The following is a 19,483-nucleotide window of genomic DNA, read 5'->3' on the forward strand; positions in this document are numbered from 1 at the left end:
GGACTCCCCGGCCGTGGATTGGTCCGCTCGAGATCCCGGCCGAGGATTGGTCCGCCCGACGGAGGCTCGGTCTGCCGGAAGATTGGTGCCCCGCTCCCGAGTTCTCGGCCGCGGATTGGTCCGCCCGAGTTCCCGGCAGAGGCTTCCTCCCCCCTAGGATTGGTGCCTCCTCTCCAGAGCTCGCGACCACAGATTGGTCCGCCCGGGCTCCCTGCCGTGGATTGGTCTTCCCGGCGGGGTGGGGCGGGGCCCCCCTGAGGCCCCGCGGCACCACCCGCCAGGCAGGCAGTGGGGAGGGGTTCCGGGAGCCGGGCCGGAAGCTGCCGGCAGCTCCCTGGGTCTGGCTTCCGGGGCGTGCGGCTCACTGGGACGTGTCTCAGCCGGGCCTTGTGTGTCCTGCTCGGCTGCCGGGCAGGTTCCTGCCGCCATGAGCGTGGGCTTCATCGGCGCCGGCCAGTTGGCCTGTGCCCTGGCGCGGGGCTTCACGGCCGCAGGTGGGCGTGCGGGGGCGTGCGGGGCGGGCCGCAGCAGGGTCCGGGGACGCCCTCCCGCCCCTCGAGCCTGAACTGCTGAGCGTCTGGTGGGCGGGACTGGGCTCATGGAGCAGCGGGGGCCGCGAGCCCGCGTGGGGCATCGGTGTGGGTCCGCCCTCCCTCCCGAGGACAGCGCGGGAGCCGGGGGGCCGCGGTGCCGGGCTGACGAGCCTTGTCTTCCGCAGGCATCTTGTCCGCTCACAAGATCATAGCCAGCTCTCCGGAAATGGACCTGCCCACGGTGTCCGCGCTCAGGGTAGGGCGGCGCAGGGGCGTGGGGAGCAAGGTGGGGGCTCCGAGGTGAGCCGAACCGTGCCGATCGCCGGCCCGGGCCGACCTCCGCCCAGAAGCGTCCCTGCCCTCTGGGCCGACCCTCCTGGGCCTCCCATCTCACCAGTTTACAGCCAGGGGAACTTACCCGGCAGAGGGGTGCTCGGGGGCCCAGGACTGGGGAGGGGGGAGGGGAGACAGCCACGTCCTGCTTGCCTTGGGGAAGCTTGTGCCTGCCCAGCACCTAGCTCACTTGTCCAGTAGCAACTGGGGAAGACTTCGTGCCACGGTGGTCCATAGAGGGCGTAGGTGCAGACTCTGCAGGGACAGGGCAGGGAATTCCAGGCTGCCCCTGGCAGAGTGCATCTGCTCCTGGGGTGGAGGGTGGCCTGGGCCAAGTGAGGCTGCCCGGCTCTGTGAGCTGGGCAGTCTCCTCCCGCAGAAGATGGGTGTGAACCTGACCAGAAGCAACAAGGAGACGGTGAGGCACAGTGACGTCCTGTTCCTCGCTGTGAAGCCGCACATTATCCCCTTCATCCTGGACGAGATCGGGGCGGACGTCCAGGCCAGGCACATCGTGGTGTCCTGTGCTGCTGGAGTGACCATAAGCTCTGTGGAAAAGGTGCCCATCTCAGCCCGGGTTGCCCCTGTGAGGTGGTGCTTGTTTGGGGGTTGGGGGGTGCGGGTGGATGGCAAGCCCTGGTGACTCACTTGGGTCTTCTCCTCATCCCAGAAGCTGATGGCCTTCCAGCCGGCCCCCAAAGTGATTCGCTGCATGACCAACACACCGGTGGTGGTGCGGGAAGGCGCCACAGTGTACGCCACAGGCACCCACGCCCTGGTGGAGGATGGGCAGCTCCTGGAGCAGCTCATGAGCAGCGTGGGCTTCTGCACGGAGGTGGAAGAGGACCTCATTGACGCCGTCACGGGGCTCAGTGGCAGTGGGCCTGCCTATGTGAGACCCTGCGGGGACCTAGGGCAGTGGGATGGGCTGGCAGGCAGATTGGGGCTATGGGTGTTGCTCACGCTGGGGTGAAGCTAGCTGATGGAGGAGGCCAGCCTCTGGAGCTAGTTCTTGTTGTTGGGGACAGCAGACTGCAGGGAGCGGCCCTGAGTGTCTGCTGCCCCAGGACTCAGTGAATGTCTCCACAGGCATTCATGGCTCTGGACGCGTTGGCTGATGGTGGGGTGAAGATGGGCCTGCCTCGGCGCCTGGCGGTGCGCCTGGGGGCGCAGGCCTTGCTGGTCAGTATGCTCAGCCTGCTTGTTCCAGACTGGGGTGTGGGATGGGGAAGGTCCCTGAGCTGGATAGTGGCTGGGGAAGGGCAGGGGGTTGTGGAGAAGCCTGTCCTAAGGTGCCCAAGCTGTTTTCTCTCATCCTTCCTGTTTCCCGCAGGGGGCCGCCAAGATGCTGCTGGACTCGGAGCAGCACCCAGGTCAGCTCAAGGACAACGTCTGTTCCCCTGGGGGGGCCACCATCCATGCCCTGCACTTCCTAGAGAGTGGTGGCTTCCGCTCCCTGCTCATCAATGCCGTGGAGGCCTCCTGCATCCGCACACGGTGAGTCTCTCCCCCTCTGTGCCCCCGGTCTGGGCCCCGTCCCGTGGAGTCTGCCGTCTCTGGTCCCTCAGCAGTGTTGGACTCTGTCCATAAGCAGGGATTATTGGATTCTGTCTCACTGAGGGTTTTGCAGGCCTTTCTGTTTAACACTTATCACAGTTCCTGTGGGGGCAGGGAACTTGCATTTACAGAAGAGGAGGTTATGGCCTAGAGAGGATTTCCAGGCCGCTGATGCATAGTGGAGGTGCGGCTGCACAAGTGTGTGACTCGAGACCCGCCAACTGTTCTGTCCATACTGTGTGTCCTTGTGATCACCGATAGCATATGGAGCTACACATGTGTGGTCACTCACACATAGCTCGGGGGGCGTGTTTGATTTGGGGTTCTGATTTTGGGTGGTGTCCAGTCCTCGAGACTTGGGGGTTACATGCATGAGGAAGCCATGTAGAGCTCTGGCTTGTCCTTCAACCCCTGGCGGGCTTTGTTGGCAGAGAGCTGCAGTCCATGGCTGACCAAGAAAAGGTCTCCCCTGCTGCCCTCAAGAAGACCCTCCTGGACAGAGTGAAGCTGGAATCCCCCACAGTGTCCACACTGACCCATTCCAGCCCGGGGAAGCTGCTGACAAGAAGCCCGGCCCCCGGGGGCAAGAAGGAGTGAGGTGGCCTCTGCCCTCCCTCCTGGAACCAGAGCCCAGAGGAGGACCCTTCAGTGGGAGGGCAGGTCCGGCAGTTTTCAGGTCCTTATGGTAAAACCTCCTTAAATCTGTTCAGACCCGGCTGCGCTAGTTTCCCGTCTTGTCCACCTCAGAAGATGCTCCCAGGGTGGGTGACGGTGGCGGCCGGAGGCAGGCCTGCGCACCTTTTGCGGGAGAGAGAGGCTGCGACTCCAGTCAGAGCCCCGCTGGCTGCAAGGTCTGGAGATCTTCAGCTGGGGTCCTCCATCCGGAGCTCGAGCCAGGGTCCGCTTCACGCCGGGTGAGGGCGGAGAGAGGTACGAAGGTACGAAACGTGTCAAGGACTTTTCTCTCTGGATTATAAATGCAAAAGAAGTGGGCAACTTAGAATTGTTACACTTAATCAGAAAAGCACGAAATTAGATCATGCTTCTGTTTAACTCTTACTTTCCTAGGTGTCCTCTTGGAAAAGTTACTCAGCACTGTTAAGTTTAGCTCCTTCAATAAAAGTTTTATTTTTTATTACCCTGCTTTTTTTTTGTTTCTTTTCAAAGTAAGCTCTGTTCGAAGTGTGGGGCTTCAACCCACAACCCCGAGATCAAGAGTCCCTTGAGCTTCGCCTTACTCTGCCCAGTTCTTCAATCCTTAGATTTCCTATATAGGGCGAGCAGAGCCTGCCATGTGATAGGGGCTTTACAATAGCTTTGCGTGGGGCTGAACTTGTCACTGGCCCCACAGGGATGAGCCTCGCCCACAGGCTCCCAGGTTTGGAGTCGGGGAGCCCAGGCTGCCACTGCTGCTAGTAGGGGAAGGATGAGCACCACTTGCTTGAGGGGTCCGCCATGTTCTAGATGTTCTGTCGAGCCATTCCATAAGGTCTTGCTGCAAACCCACCGGAACCTTCTGGTGGAGGGGGATCTCCTATATATAGGAGGTGAAATCTAGAGACCAGATTCAGTAACTTCTTCAACGTTCCCAAGCTGAAAGTGGCAGAAACTAGCACTCTTGGGATGAGTACAGGACGACGTCTGGAAGTGCTTAGTGACCATATTGTATTCCTGAAACTAATGCCATCTATTAACTGGCTGGAATTAAGCTATTAAAAAAATAAATCCACTAGCAAATTGTGGGGAAAAAAGTGGCCAAGACTCAGATTTAAACGCAGAGATGAGGCTGATGGCAACGCCACAGGCAGCGAGTTCCTGGGGGCAAGCCGGAGGCACTTTGGCCCCACTTGTGAGCAGCAGCTCAATGCGCTAAGCTGCTTCTCCCCTCCAGGCCTCAGCATCTTCGACCAAGTGAGGGGAGGAGTGCTCAGAGGGCAGTCTGTCTGGATCCAAAGCCTGGCAGGTGCATGGCCAACAACAAAGCTGGTGGCTTCCTCCTCTCTGTGCAGCTGCCTTATCCTCTTGGGTTGCCCATCTTCTCACCAGGGGCAGAGGAGGAGGTTCCTGGGGCTGGGACCGGGATGCAGGCGGTCAGAACCAGGGGCCAGGGACTTCCTGTAAGGTCAAGGGGGCCCCCGAGTATCAGGCCCTGGCCAGGTAGAAAGCCTGTGGCCTGAGCCTCCTAGAGGACACCTGATTGCTGGCTGCAACCCTTTCAGAATCAAGAGCTGGCATTCGAGGCCAGTGCAGCCTCTCCGTTAAGTACGTGCAGAACACTCCTTCTGCCAAGTCATCAAGACTCTCCTTGCTCAGAGCTGCACAGAGGCCGAGGACAGACATGGACACAGGACCTGTAGATAACAGGGCAGAGAGGGCTGAGGGAGTGAGAGGAAGGGAGGGTGTAACCAGCGCCCTGCCCTGTGCCCATATCCCCAGCCCACCAGGACTCTTGGAGCACCGGGCCTAGAGTGGGCCTCCATCCCCACGTCACAGCTGGCTTCTCTTAGGACCCCTAGGACTGCCTTAGCTGCTACCCCGATATCGCTGTCCCATAAAATGGGGCACCAACCTCGGCCCCAACGGTTACCAATAGTTACCCTGGGAAGCGGAGCTGAGCTGGTTCTCACTTGATTTTCTTTCTTTTACTTTAGGTCGTTGCTGGCAATATTCAGCCCCCCTCCATAGTGAAAGGATTAAAAAATGGGGGCACCTGGGGGGCGCTCAGTCCGTTAAATATCCGACTCTTGGTTGCAGCTTGGGTCATGATCTCAGGGTTGGGAAATCCAGCCCCGTGCTGGGCATGGAGCCTGCGTGAGATTCTCTCTCACTCTTCCTCTTCCTATGCACCCCCAAATAAATAAATCTTAAAAAAAAAGACTAAAAAATGTTTGCACTATTCCCTGCTTCCCCTGGCAGGCCCTGTGTGTGTGACTGTTACTAGGCAGCACGCTCCCTGGCTTTCAGAGGGACCCTGGAGACCCTGACTGTGCTTCCTTCACTGGTCCAGCGGGTATAGACAGGCCTCTCTGCTGTCTAATCAAATCACTTCAAATCTTGACCTGTTCTTCTCTTTTACCAACAAACCTGAACATAGACAGCAATATGTATGGTGAGTCTGTGGAATCCGGAGCATTGAGAAAACAGAACGCCCTTCTTTTCAAGGTCTGAGCCAGTGAGGAGGGCACACTATCTTCATGAAAGACAGGGGTCTATGACATTGGATGAAGAAGCTCCAGAAGGGTGCACAAAACACCGATGAGAGAGGTACTCGGGGCGGGGATGGCAGGAAGGCCGGGACAGGACAAAGACATTTCATTAGAAATGTTTCCCACTGCCCTGACTTAGGAATCACTTATCACCAAATATATTTTGCCAACTTTTAAGGGGGCTGCCAGGCTGCCTGGGCCATGCAGTGCCCCAGCAGGACACATTGCCCCAGGGGGCCCGCCAGGGCTGGGGTGTGTCCTGTGCGCCCTGCTCTGGCCATGAGAGCGGCTTCCTCTGCCAAAGTAGACAGATAGGTCCTCTGTGTCTTATCTCCACTTACACCCACCTTCTGTGCTGCTAGCCTCCAGAATGGGCTAATCATCTGTTTTTCTGTCTGTCTTCCCCCAGCAGCTGGGGTGCCGCCTGGGGACAGGGGAAGGCTGGGGCTGTAGACCACACCCGTGGTCCTGGGGCTTCACACTCAGGAAACACAGTGGAATAAATGCAGGCAGGCACGGATGAATGAAGGAATGCGTGACAGCTCTTCTGCTTATGTGGAGGGCTGGGCTCTTTCTTGCCACAACTCAGGAGGCCTCTGGTTTGTTGGGCATAGAGGCCCTGTGCACCTGCTAGCCTGGCTTTGGACCTGGTATTTCACCGTTGGTAGGTTCCCACGTGCTTGGGTTTGACCAGCAGTGTTTCCCAAGCACTACTAGAACGCCGGGCTTGTGCTCAGCTGGCTGGGGTGTGCGGAACACTTAGTGAATTTCTGTTGGGGCCACTCTGTCTGGCGGCTTCTCCTACGGAGGGGGTGCCTCCCTTTTGGCACCAGAGCCTTTCCTATAGCGTGGGGCTCCTTCAGGTAGGAGGGAAGCACGTCAGGAACATCTAGGTAAAGAGGGATTAGGATGGAAACCGACTTCAAAGCAGTTCTCAATTTGGGCGCCTGGGCTGCTCTGTCAGTTAAACATCTAACTCTTGGTTTCAGCTTGTATTGTGGTCTGAGGGTCATGAGATTGAACCCTGGGTGGGGTTCCGTGCTCAGTGTGGATTCTGCTGGAGATTCTTGCTCCCTCTGCCGCCCCCCCAACTCGTGCTCTCTAAATCAATCAATCAATCTTAAAAATATATATATAGGATTGGGGTGGAAATCAATTTCTGAGCAGTTTAGCATTTTAGCAGTTTAGAGCATTTCTCACATGGATAAATGTCTTCACCCCCTTGAGCGCACTGCTGACCAGAAATGCACTTGGTGGGCTGGAGAGAGGTGTGGTTGGACATCAGAGACTTTCCCATGCATTGGGGTGCTTCAAGGGTGGGTGCCCCGGAAAACCTGAGAAATTGGACTCTGGCGTGACAAAGTCATCTTAGGTGGGTGTGTATGGGCCTCTCGCTTATGGGTCCCCCCTGAGTTTTAAGGTATGTGCATTTTCCACTGGATTTTCATATGTAGGATCTTGTCAGTGGAATCATGGCAAACATTGTTTCCTTTCTGCCATCTTAGTAAATTTTGGCTATGCAGAAGGCAAAGACCTGGGTTCTGGTGCTCACTGGTCAGGTGACCTCAGGCAAGTCATTAGTCTGTTTTGATTTCAGTTGATTAGTGTGTCCTTAAAACAGAAAAACAGCACTAATTGCCCATCCTTCTCTGGGATGGTGACCACAGTAGGTGAAGTGCAGCCTGCCAGGCCTTCAGCAGGTGACAGCTCTGCGGGACGTGGTCTCCACTGTTTCCGCAGCCCCTGGTGCTGTGCTGAGACTCCTTGTCCACAGTTCCTCCTCTGCAACCTAAACCTTGCACACGGTCTGAAGCGACTATGTGCTGGGCCCAGGAATACGTCTGCAAGATCCATGATCTCCTTTCCTCTTTAAGAATCATGATGGGCTGGGGGCACCTGTGAGGCTCAGTCGGTGAGGCATCTGCCTTCAGTTCAGGTCGTGATCTCGGGGTCCTGGGATCGAGCCCTTCGTCAGGCTCCGAGCTCAGTGCAGAGGCGTCTTGGGATTCTCTCTCCCTCTCTCTCTGCCCCTCTAACCCATGCACTCTCTCCATCTCTCTCTAAAATGAATAAATAAATCTTTAAAATATATAAGTTATTCAATTCATTTAAACTGAAGAAAAAGTTCACCCATTTCTTCCACCCCCACCCCCACCAATCTAGTCTGTCTATGATCTCGCTTGTTGCTCACAGATAAGAGAAATCGTCTGGTATTTGTGTTTCTATGTATGACTTACTTCACTTAGGATAACACCCTTGAAGTCCATCCACGATGGCAAGATTTCCTTCTTTTTTAGCTGAGTAGTGTTCCATTATATTTATCCCACATCTTCTTTATCCATTTGTCTGTCAATGAGTGGATTCTCATTTTGGAGACTCGGCTACTGTAAATAACGCTGCAGTGAACATGGGCGTGCACATACCGTTCTGAGTGAGGGGTTTGGTTTTCTTAAGATAAATACCCAGCGGGGCGCCTGGGTGGCTCAGTGGGTTAAAGCCTCTGCCTTCAGCTCAGGTCATGATCCCAGGGTCCTGGGATCGAGCCCCGGCTCTCTGCTCAGCAGGGAGCCTGCTTCCCTACCTCTTTCTCTGCCTCCTTCTCTGCCTGCTTGTGATCTCTGTCTGTCAAATAAATAAATAAAAATCTTAAAAAAAAAAAAAAAGATAAATACCCAGCAGGGGCTGGATTACAAGGTAGCTCTGTTTTCCATTTCTCATGGAACCTCCATCCTATTTTCCGGAGTGGACACACCCGCTTGCACGCCCACCAACTGTGCACGAGGGCTCCCCTTTCTCCGCCTCCTTGCCAACCCCTGTTGTGTTGGCTTTTTTTTTTTTTTAAAGATTTTATTTATTTGACAGACAGAGATTACAAGTAGGCAGAGAAGTAGGCAGAGAGGCAGGCAGAGAGAGAGGAGGAAGCAGGCGCCCTGCTGAGCAGAGAGCCTGATGTGGGGCTTGATTCCAGGACCCTGGGATCATGACCTGAGCTGAAGGCAGCGGCTTTAACACACTGAGACACCCAGGCACACCTGTCTTGGCTTTTTGAGTCTAGCCATTCTGACAGGTGCAAGGCGACATCTCACTGTGGTTTGGATTTGCATTTCCTTGGTGATGAGTGACGCTGAGCCTGATTTCATGCACCTGGTGACCATCTGTATATCTTCTTTGGGAAAATGTCTGTTGACACCTTCTGCCCATTTTCTAACCAAACATTTTTTTGCTATTGTTGTTGTTGAGTTGTGTGAGTTTATGTATTTGGGATATGACCTCTCCTCTAATCAGATATATGATTGGTGAATATTTTCCCCCATTTGGTAGGTCGCCTTTACTCCGTGGATGGTATCCCATGCCGTGCAGAAGCTCTTTAGCTTGACGTAGTCTGGTTTGTTAATTTTGGCTGTTGTTGCTTTGGCTTTTAGTATCCAATTCAAGAAAATCATCACTAAGATCAACACCTGGAAGTTCACCATCTATGTTCTTTCTTCTGGGAGTTTTATGGTTTTAGGTCTTACCTTCACGTCTTCAATCCATTTTGAGTTAGCTTCTGTGTATGGTGTTAGAAAGCGGTCCAGTGTCATTCTCTTGCATGTGGCTGTCCAGTTTTCCTACAATTTATTGAAGAGACTCTTTTCTCCATTGTATATTCTTGCCCAGCCTTGGTCGTGAATTAATTGGCCATGTGTCTGTGGCTTTATTTTTGGGCTCTCTGTTCGGGTCCCGTCACCAGTGTGTCTGTTCTTATGCTAACACCATGCTGTGTTCCCCTGACTCTGTGGTATAGTTTATAGTCTGACTATATCCAGCTTTGCTCGTCTTTCCCAAGATGGCTTTGGCCCTTCAGGGTCGTTGTGCTTCTGTGAAAAATGCCACTGGGTTTTTGACAGGGATAGCCTTGAACCTGTAGATTGGTTTGGGTAGTATGGACCTACCCGCCTTTGGGATTATGAGAAATGAACAAGAAATGAGTATTTATCCACTTCCGTTTCCAGCCCCATTGCCTGAATGTCCCCAAAAGGCTCCCTTTGCTGTACATGGATGTTTGGGTCTCCGCTGAGCCCAGACACCCACCCCCACCTCTGCTGGGGATGCCTGCTTCCCTGCTTGGCTCCTCTGCCCCCAGCTCCTTCCCCCAAGCCAGCCTTTCATTGGTCCTTGGTTCCCTGGATCTGCACTCTCCCTTATTTTCCTCTGAGCACAATGCTTTGCTCTTTAGTAATGCTTTAGAACTGACAAGGTGCTGTCGTCCATCAATCCCACTGGAGTCTCTCCAGGGTCCTGGGGTGCGAGTGGGGAGGGCGTGGGCACCCCCCATCGCACATATGAAGAACCTGAGGCACTCATCGAAGGCAGGTGGGGCTAAAATCCCAGCCTTCAGGTTCCAAGTCCTCTCCTCTTCCCTCACTGTCTCACTGGCAGGTGCTCAGGGACAGCAGGTGGCCCTGCTTAAATGCCCCTGACAAAGGGGCAGGTTCCAGGCTCGGTCCCCCACTGCCCAGCTGCGCCACTAGAGGGCACCAGGCACCAACCGCTGACACCCCGGCCTGCACCCCCCCCACCCCCCATCCCCACCCCACCCCGACCTACACTGGGAGAAGCCCCAGCAGGGACAGGAGATCCAGCCCAGTGCCCAGACCCAGCTGTGGTACCTGATTTCATGTATTCCCATGACAAAGCAGCTTAGCGACTGTTGCGGGGGAAGTGCTCGAATCTTCCTCCTCCATGCACCTCTGCCCCTGCCCCTCAGCGTCCCTGCCCCCAGTAGAAAGGCAGGTGACCTCTTAGCTGCCCCCATCCCTGGTTGCAACTCTGAGTAGCCCTGTGTCCGGGCTTGTCCGGGGTCATCCAGCTCAGGAGGCCTGGAGAATCACATCCCTCAACGACCTCAGGGGGCTTGCTTACCTAGGAACTTCCCAGGGTCTGGCTGTGGTTGTGAGCAGAAGGCGGTGGGGAGGGTGTTGGGGGGGTGCTGGTCCACGGCCCCTGTTCCCCAGGCACAACCAGCTCTGGACTTGCTTCTCAAACCAAGTGATAGCCTGCCTCGTTTTTGTTGTTGTTTTTAAGATTTTATTTATTTATTTGACAAAGATCACAAGTAGGCAGAGAGGCAGGCAGAGATGGGGGCGGGAAGCAGGCTCCCTGCAGAGCAGATAGCCTGATGTGGGGCTCAATCCCAGGACCCCGGGATCATGATCTGAGCCAAAGGCAGGGGCTTTAACCCACCAAGCCACCCAGGTGCCCTGTTGTTGTTTTTAACATAATTTCTACACCCAACATGGGACTCGAACTCACACCCCTGGAATCAAAAGTCCCATGCTTCACCAACTGAGCCAGCCACACATCCCAAACGCCTGCCTTTTAAAATTCAGGGCAATAGAGATCAAACTGGTGTTGCTGAGTTCTGTTTCCAATCTTACTCCCCTCTACCCTCCAAGATGCTCTTCTGTCCAGACCCCAGACCTTCCCCCATCTGGACATACCCCCACCCTGGTTTTGCTCATTTCATGTCCTCCCCTGGAAAGACCTTCTCCTTGCCCTTTCCCCTCTCTGAATGTGGCAAGTCCTCATCTCCCACCCAAACCTCAGGATTAGAGGTTCCGACCCTCAGGAGGAAGGGGGGCCCCTGCCAGGCACCGCCCTGTGAGCCCCACAGATTTGACCGAGTCAGGCTGACTGTGGCCCGCAGCCAACATGAGCCCCTGGGGAGATACAGAGGAAAGGAGGTGAAGACCTGAGGTTACCAGTTGATATGTATTTATTTTGGCTCATTTGCGGGCACACGAAATACAGAACATTCAATCACCAAGCCCCCTGATGTGATGGTGTCAGTATCCTGAGATGTCCAGGGCAGCCCTGGTGAACACGGACCAGCTGAAGAGCAGCCCCAGAGACCTCGTGGGGGGCAGGGGACAGGCAGGGCAGAGCCAGAAGCTGGCCTTGCTGCCACCAAGCCCTCTCTGGGTGGCGGGAGAGGAAGTGGGGGAGGGAAAGCTGTCAGAAACAGCATCTGCTTCAGTGGACTCAGTCTGCACCACTGTGTACCAGGCCAGAGCAGCAGCTATAACTAGACCCATCTCTTCCTCCCCTAAGGGGCTTCCTGACCTGGTGGGGAAGAGTGATAGAGAAGAGACCATCCTACAGGGTGGATGGGCTGTGCAGAGGTGGGGAAGAGTGCTGGGGGCAGACAGGGGACTCCAGGGAATGTCTGGGCAAGGAGTGACCAGATCGGTCTTGAAAGATAAGGGGAGGGACACCTGGGGGCTCAGTGGGTGAAGCGTCTGCCTTGGGCTCAGGTCATGCATGATCTCAGGGTCTTGGGATCTGCTTCTCCCTCCCCTTCTGCTGCTCTCCCTGCTTGTGCTCTTTCAAATAAATAAGTAAAATCTGTAATAAATAAATAAATAAACTTATTTTTTTAAAAAAGAAACTCTGTAAGCCTTGAGACTCTTGGGCACCCAGGTAAGAGGTGGGAGAGGTGGCTGAGGAGCTGTGAGTCTCAAGGCTTCAGGTCCCCTTCCCGACCCCACACTCCCTATGTTTTAACTGATGGTCTAAAATTGAATTTGTTTAAATAATGTGCAGATAACCTGCCCACCCTTGCTACTCCCGCCCCAGCACACACAGAGTTCACCCCATGTACTCAGTAAAGCACTCTGGCTTGGTGGGGCGCTGGTGCTCGGAGGACGTGGTCAGGCTAGTGAAGTGGCGGCAGATCCCTGGATGAGGACAGGAGCTGGGGGGCTGAGGGGGAAGCAGGCCGAGGCTTCCAGCTCAGGGACCCCTTCACTGAGCTGCCAGATACCGTAGAGCACCAAGTACAGGTCAAGTCCAGGGTCAGGCCTGGCACCCAACCTGCCCCGGTCCTCCCAGGCAGGGAGAACGAGGAGAACGAGGCTCGCAGTGTGCTCGCGGACGCAGAGCTAGACTGTGTGCACCAGGCTCTGCCGAGGGGAGCCCCACCCCTCGGGGAGCAGGCAGGGACGGAGCCTGGCGCGGTGTGGAGGTGCAATCTGGCACCTAACTAGAGCTGGGATCGGGGTAGGGCGAGGTGGGGGGCACGGGGTGGGGGTAGGGCTGGTGCGCATGCGCATTGGCATGGGAAGCTCAGCGTTCTTGCCTCCTTGGGCTGTCCACGAAAATACCTTGGCCAGGCCGAAGATCTAGTGCCATTCCCACACCCCCCCACTCCCTCCCCCCCGCCCCGATCTGGAGGCTGGGAGTCTGAGATGCAGGGACGGGACGGGCTTGTCTGGCGTCTCCAGAGGCCTCGCTCCTGCTGTGCTCACGGGTTGCCCTGTCTGCATTCTGACCTCCTCACCTTGTAAGGACAGCCATTCTATTAGGGCCACCGACAGCCCCTCACTGTACCTCACTTACCTCTTCACAGGCCGTATCTCCAAGGACACTCACATTCTCCGGCGCTGAGGGTTAGAGCGGCAGCGTGGGAATGGGGTGGGGTGGGGGACACAACACAGCCCTTCACAAGCTGGGGCAGAGAAAGACCAGAGAGCAACAGAAGGGGCCGTCCTGGCAGGGGCAACTGGACCTGGGAGGACGTGGGTGGACCAGAAGCCCCTAGGCTGGCAAGTGAGCAGGCCCCGGGTGAGCTGGGTGCATGAGGCCGAGCTCAAGATCCCAGACCTTGGAGGCATGGACAGCCACTCGGGAGGGAAGGACACGGCTGCAGTGGCCGCCTCCATCGCGAAAGTCACCTGTCAGACCCGCTCCAGACTACAGCGCAGCCATGGAGGGCTCCTCTGGTTGTTGCTGGTCTGGGCTGTGATGTTTCCAGCTCTGTTCCTGGTCTTCCCCAGGCTGCCCATTCTGGAATCTACGGGGAGCTGCTCCCCTCTGGACACCATGGGAACAGGCCAGGCCTTGTTATTCTGGGGCCCTCAGGGGGACCCAGCACGAGGACCCAGCCTTCTGCTAACACCCAGACAAAAACATTTCCTGGGATCCCTGAGGGCCTGCTCCTTTCCCTCAGGGCTCAGTGGGGAACTTGCTTGACTTGTGGGCAGAGAAGGGATTGATTGCACTCTTACACACCCTCACATACACACACACACACACACACACAACACACACACCCCAGAGCATGCTTCTGTTTTACTCAGTTGCTGCTAACACCAACTTAACACATCCCCTGGAAATCCCCAACTGTAGAAACAGACTCCTCCAAACAAAACAGGGACACGTCCTAGATGATTCCTTGGTCTAGAATCAGAGTTGCTGGAAGACCGTGCAGGTCAAATCCCTCATTGTCCAGAGAGGTTCCTGGGCTGCACGCTGGGCCTGCCTGTGCCCTGTGCAGGCTCTCTTGGCTGGTGCTCAGGCCGACATCGGGCCAACCGCTGTCCGCTATCTGAAGGCACTGGGGGTGCTCCCTCCTGAGCTGGGCAGCCTGGTGCTTTGATCTGAGGTGGGGCCTCTGACCTCCCCCTCAGCCTCCATCCCCTTGCTGGGGCCCGGGGCAGGATGCTGAAGCCCCCTGCGGGAAATGAGAGGCTTGTTCCAGAGCCCTGGGGACCCTTCCCTCCCTCACTTTCCGTGTCACTCCATTCTTAATTGCAGAGCTGAGCAGCAGAGCCTCCCAGGCTGAGCCAGAAATAGTCAGTTTCGTAACTGGATTTTTGTTCTCCCAAAGGAAAGCCCCCTGAGCCTGCAGGGGTGCATGCAGTGAGCCCTGCGGCCTGGAGCTGGCTACGTGGAGGGAGTGGGGTATGACCCAGAGGTTTGACTCCAGTCTGACCCCTCCCTCAGCAAGTAAGGTGACCTCAGCAGGCCTCAGTTTCCCCATGGGAACGAGGTAGAGCAAGCTTCCTCTTGTAGCTTTCCCTGCACGACTGATCAGGAAAGCTCAGGCAGCACTTGACCCTCACGTGGGCGTCCTTGCAGTCTCTAGGGCCTCTCCCACCTCTGGGCTCTCCTCTTTCACTGTAATGATGAAGGCATTCTCTGCTCCCCTCTACTCCCCCCTCCCCCGCTTGGAGCCCCAGCCAGTGGCTCTCTGCGGTGGGGTGGGCTGAGGTGAGAGCTGGGGATCTCCTAAGCTTCTCTGACAGTTCACCCCTGTCCCTTGGAGATGCCCTGGGGGTGCAAGGGCCCGGAGAGTGCTGGGGGGGTGGGGGGGTTGTCAGAGCCTCTCCTGGGCCTAGAGACCAACACTGAAATGAAGAGCTATTTTCCTGAGAGGAAATGGAGTGGGGCTCAGCTTCCCAGTAAGGTCCTCCTGCAGATGCAGAGTCAGCCCCCGAGCCCAGAGCCAACTGGGGTCACTGTGTGGACCAGGAGCTTCTTGCTGGAAGGGGGTCCTGGACAAGTACAGACACTTACCATCCACACCAGGGCTTGCTGCCTGCAGGGGCCTGGTGTTACGAGGGCTCTGCAGCAGGGGGCCGCAGCTGGGGAGCCAACACTTCCTGGTCCTGGGGAGGCTCTCCTGTCCTTGGCGGGAACCTGCAGCATCTCATGTGGACAAACCAGGGAGAACCCCAACCTTCCCTTCTCCCTCCCAGTGCTTTGGAGCTGGAAAGAAACTCCAGTTTATGTCCCTTGTTTTCCATTAAGATCCTGAGATGCAGGCACCTGGGTGGCTCAGTGGGTTAAGCCGCTGCCTTCCGCTCAGGTCACTATCTCAGGGTCCTGGGATGGAGTCCCGCATTGGGCTCTCTGCTCAGCAGGGAGCCTACTTCCTCCTCTCTCTCTGCCTGCCTCTCCATCTACTTGTGATCTCTCTCTGTCAAATAAATAAATAAAATCTTAAAAAAAAAAAAAAAAGATCCTGAGATGCTTGTAAAGTTTGCACAGAGCTAAATCTCCCCTGTTTCAATTCATTAATTCATTTATTCATTCAACGAATAGATAAAGTATCCATGAGAGCTGGTCCTTGTTCTCTGCACAGGGACACAGCCACTAACTGGCTGGACAGTCACTGAGCCGGTATAATCTACATCGTAATGGGGAGGTAGTCCACAAACAATGAAACAAACAGATAAAGAAGATAGTTTTAGATAGGACTAAGCAGCAAGAGAAAGATAAACCTGAATAATTAGAGAGATCTTGATAGGCCTGGGGTGGGGGGTGGGGGTGGGGTGGGGGTGGGCAGGAAGGGACACAGGAATTTTATAAATGGGCCAGAGGACTTGACATTTGATGTGATGTCTGGTTGACAAGAATTAGTGAACCCTGCGAAGGTCAGGTCCCCTTGCAGGCAGAGGGTCCAGCTAGTGCAAAGGCCCTGGGGTGGAACCAGTGTGGCAGGTTTGGGGACCGTAAGAAGAGCCATGTGGCAGGCTGTCAGGGAGCAAGTAAGGAGCCCCAGGATCAGAGGCAGGAGGGTGACCCTGGCCCAGGTCAGCCTGGGCTTTCAGGTAAGATATTCAAGTTTTATGCAAAGTGTAGTAGGAATTTATTGGAGGTTTTTGTGTTTTATTTTATTTTATTTATATTTGTGTTTTGTTTTGTTTTTTGTTTTTCAAGAATAGACTATTTTATTTGGAGAAGTTTGAGTTCACAGTAAAATTGAGCAGAAAGTATAGGGCATCCCCATATACCCTCTCCCTTACACACACACACACACACACACACACCCATCAACAACCCCACTGTGGTGTGCACTTGTCACAGTGCCTGAGACTGCACAGACACATCATTGTCACCCAAAGTCCATCATTTCCACTCTCTGGGTTTGGACAGACATGGAATGATGGGTATCCACCATTAAAACATCATACAGAGTATTTTCACTGCCCTAAAAATCCTCTATGCTCCCCCCCCCTCCTTCCCCCCCCCCCCCCCCCACCCCTGGCCCCCTCTGATCTTTTTTTTTATAATCCCCGTAGTCTTGCCTTTTCCAGAATGTCACGGGGTTGACGTGTGGTCTTTTCAGATAGACTTCTTTCACTTAGTAATATGCATCTGAGATTTTTCCATGTCTTTTCATGACTCGAGAGCTCATTTCTGCTTAGTGCTGGTTAATCTTCCATTGTGTGGATGGACCACAGGTTTGTTTTGTTTTAATCTATTTACCTAGGGAAGGACATCTTGGCAGCTTACAGATTTTGGCAATTATGAATAAAGCTGCCCTTAACATCCACAGGCAGGTGTTTGTGTGGATAGAAGTTCTCAGCTCCTCTGAGTAAATACCAAGGAGCAGGATGGCCGGATCATACCATGAGAGCATGTTTAGTTTTGTGAGAAGCTCTGAAATCATTTCTCAAAGTGGCTGCCCCTGTTTGTATCCCCATCGGCAATGAAGGAGAGTTCCCGTGGCTCCCACATCCTCGTGGGCATTTGCTGGTGTCAGTGTTCCGGCTTTGGGCTGTTCCCATAGGCGTGTGGTGTGAGGTGTGTTACTTTGCATTTCCCTGATGGCCTGTGACCTTTAGCCTGTTCTTGAATGCTTATTCACCATCTGTATCTCTCCTTTGGTGAGGTGTCTGGATCTTTTGCCTGCTTTCTTATTTGGGTTCTTTGGGTTTTTTTTTTTTTTTTTTTTTTTTTTTCCCTATTGTGAAGTTTCGAGGTTCTTTGCATATTTTGGATAACAGGTCTTTATCAGATATATCCTTCCCGAATGTTTTCTCCCAGTGTGTGGCGTGTCTTCTCATTCTCTTGACAGTATCTTTTGTACAACAGATTTTAATTGTAATGAAGTCCAGCTTATTGTTTCTTTCATGGATCCTGCCTTTGGTGTTCTGCCTAAAAGTCACCTCCAAATCCAAGTTCATCTAGATTTCCTCCTGTTAATCTTCAAGGAGTTTTATGGTTTTGCATTTTAAAAAGTTGTCTTATTTTACGTATTTTTTTAAAGTAAACTCTGCCCCCAACTTGGGGCTCGAACTCATGACTCCAAGATCAAGAATCTCGAGCTCTACTGCCCGAGCCAGCCAGGCGACCGTATGGTTTCACATTTTATATTTAGGTCTGTGATCCGTTCTGAGTTGATTTGGGGAGGGATTTAATTAATCAAGTAGCTCTGATTAAAGTCTGTTGGAGACCTCTGTGGACTGTGGGGGTGGGAAAGGCAGTGGGGAGGGGGAGGTGGCAGTCCCAACCACCCAACCAAGTGATGGAGGGTCAGTCCCAGATGGTCACAGCCTTATTTTGCGGGTGAGGACCCTGGGACTTGCCGGGAGCTGAGTCCGGAGGGTGCAGGACAGTCAAGAAGGAGGCGGGGTGGGGGCCCCACAGGGTGTGGGAGAAGGAAGGGAATGGATGGACAGAAGGGCTGGGATGTATGTATGCTTCTGGGCCTGGTGGGGTGGTAGGCTTGGAGGCACCTGCAGCCAAGAGACAGGAGACCACCAAGGAGGAAAGAGAAGGGGGTTCCTTCCCTGGGTCCTGCCATGGGTGTCATGAAGAGGTCCCCTGACTAGGGGTCAGAGAGATGGTGAAGTGCTTGTTGTCAAGCTGGTTGATTGAGTGTAGACCCAGCAAAGGGATCAGTAAAGACAGATGCAGGGGAGATCTCCCAGCCCTGTTATCCCTCTGCAAACACAGGCCCTTTCCTGAATGTGGATTCCACTGGGTTCAAGAGTTTTGCTGGGGAATAAAACAATTGGGCCACATCAGCCGGAAGAAAGCTGGTATGGCCTGGGAGACTGATGGGCAGATGGGCCCACAGCTGGGCTGACAGCCCTTTGTCAAGCACAGCTTGTGGAGCTGGGTGGGAGCCTGTGGATTGGGCCTGGAGGTCATCCCAAAGCCAGATCCTCTGTCCTGGAGAGCAGGAGGGGGCAGGGGAGAGGGGGGAATGAGGAGACTCTGTACGGCCTGACCCAGGGCCTGGAATTGAGGATGTCTGGGTGGATAAGGTTGATGGGGGCTGGGATAGGCAGGTGAGGGGGAGCCAGGATTTGTTCCCAGGCAGAATCCAGGCTGCCAGGTGAGGCCATGACAACACGTGGGGTCAGAGGTCATCCTCAGCCTCCATGGGTGGGCCACTTGCTGGACCTGGCCTGGGCTCAGAACCAGAGGGGACTCTGAGGTCAGTGAGGTTGGAGCCCCGGAGTGGCTTCACATCTGCATCAGAGCCCAGCATCTGGGGGGCTCCAGGCAGGCTCCTGTCCCCTTCCTATTTGGGGCAGGCCCTGCCGTGGTTGCCCCAGAGACGCCCTGTGCCGTCCCAGCCCCCTCGCACTCATCAGCCTCCCGGACCCCAGGCCTGGGGGCCCGTGTGGGTCTCCAGATGAGCTCCCTGAGACTCCCTAAGTTTCAGTTCCTCCAGCTCCTTCCTGGCAAGAGTGAGTGAGCCCTGAGCTGTGCCGTCCCTCACTACCTGTATGTAATCAACTGAACTCTCTACCGTCTTCAGTATGAGTCTCTCGCTATAAAATGGGAACAATGTACTTTTTTTTTTTTTTTTTCAAGGGGCTCCGCTTATTAACCAAGATATCAGCAGAGTGCGTGGCACTGTCTCCTGGTATCCAGTAGGTGCTTAATCAAGAGTGGGAGTCTTTCACAGTGCTACTAATTTTTACACTGTTTTCCTTTGAGAAAATTAAGTTAACAATGTTTCTTAAATCTTTTTACAATGAACACACACAGTACAAGACTCACAGATTCCCAGGATGAGAGACTGCCAGGCTCCTTCTCCTACTCCTTGGCTGTCCTTTCCCCTTCCCAGAGACGGGATATGCTCTGCAGGGAGACACGTTGTATTATTCCCCACCATGCAAATACTACTGATTGGTCATCATGGCCTATACCTCTTTTTGACATTGTCATTATAATTTGTTATTATAATGTCATTTTTATAACTGTGCACTGAGCAGACTCCGCCATTCTTGACACCGTAGCCTCCTTTAAGATTATATATATATATATATATATATATATATATATATATAT

General features: G+C 54.4%; 1 protein-coding gene across 1 annotated transcript; it reads left to right on the forward strand.

Moving 5' to 3' along the window:
* Positions 1-321: 321 nt before the first annotated feature.
* On the forward strand, positions 322-3,561 carry PYCR2 (pyrroline-5-carboxylate reductase 2). Its single transcript, XM_059412910.1, has 7 exons — positions 322-494; positions 719-789; positions 1,246-1,425; positions 1,537-1,758; positions 1,956-2,048; positions 2,200-2,363; positions 2,855-3,561. Exons 1-7 carry the CDS (start codon positions 428-430, stop codon positions 3,018-3,020), a joined length of 963 nt encoding a protein of 320 aa, XP_059268893.1. The 5' UTR covers positions 322-427; the 3' UTR covers positions 3,021-3,561.
* Positions 3,562-19,483: the final 15,922 nt, after the last annotated feature.

The sequence above is a fragment of the Mustela nigripes genome, chromosome 10 (genome assembly GCF_022355385.1).
Source record: "Mustela nigripes isolate SB6536 chromosome 10, MUSNIG.SB6536, whole genome shotgun sequence".
Taxonomy (NCBI): Eukaryota; Metazoa; Chordata; class Mammalia; order Carnivora; family Mustelidae; genus Mustela; species Mustela nigripes.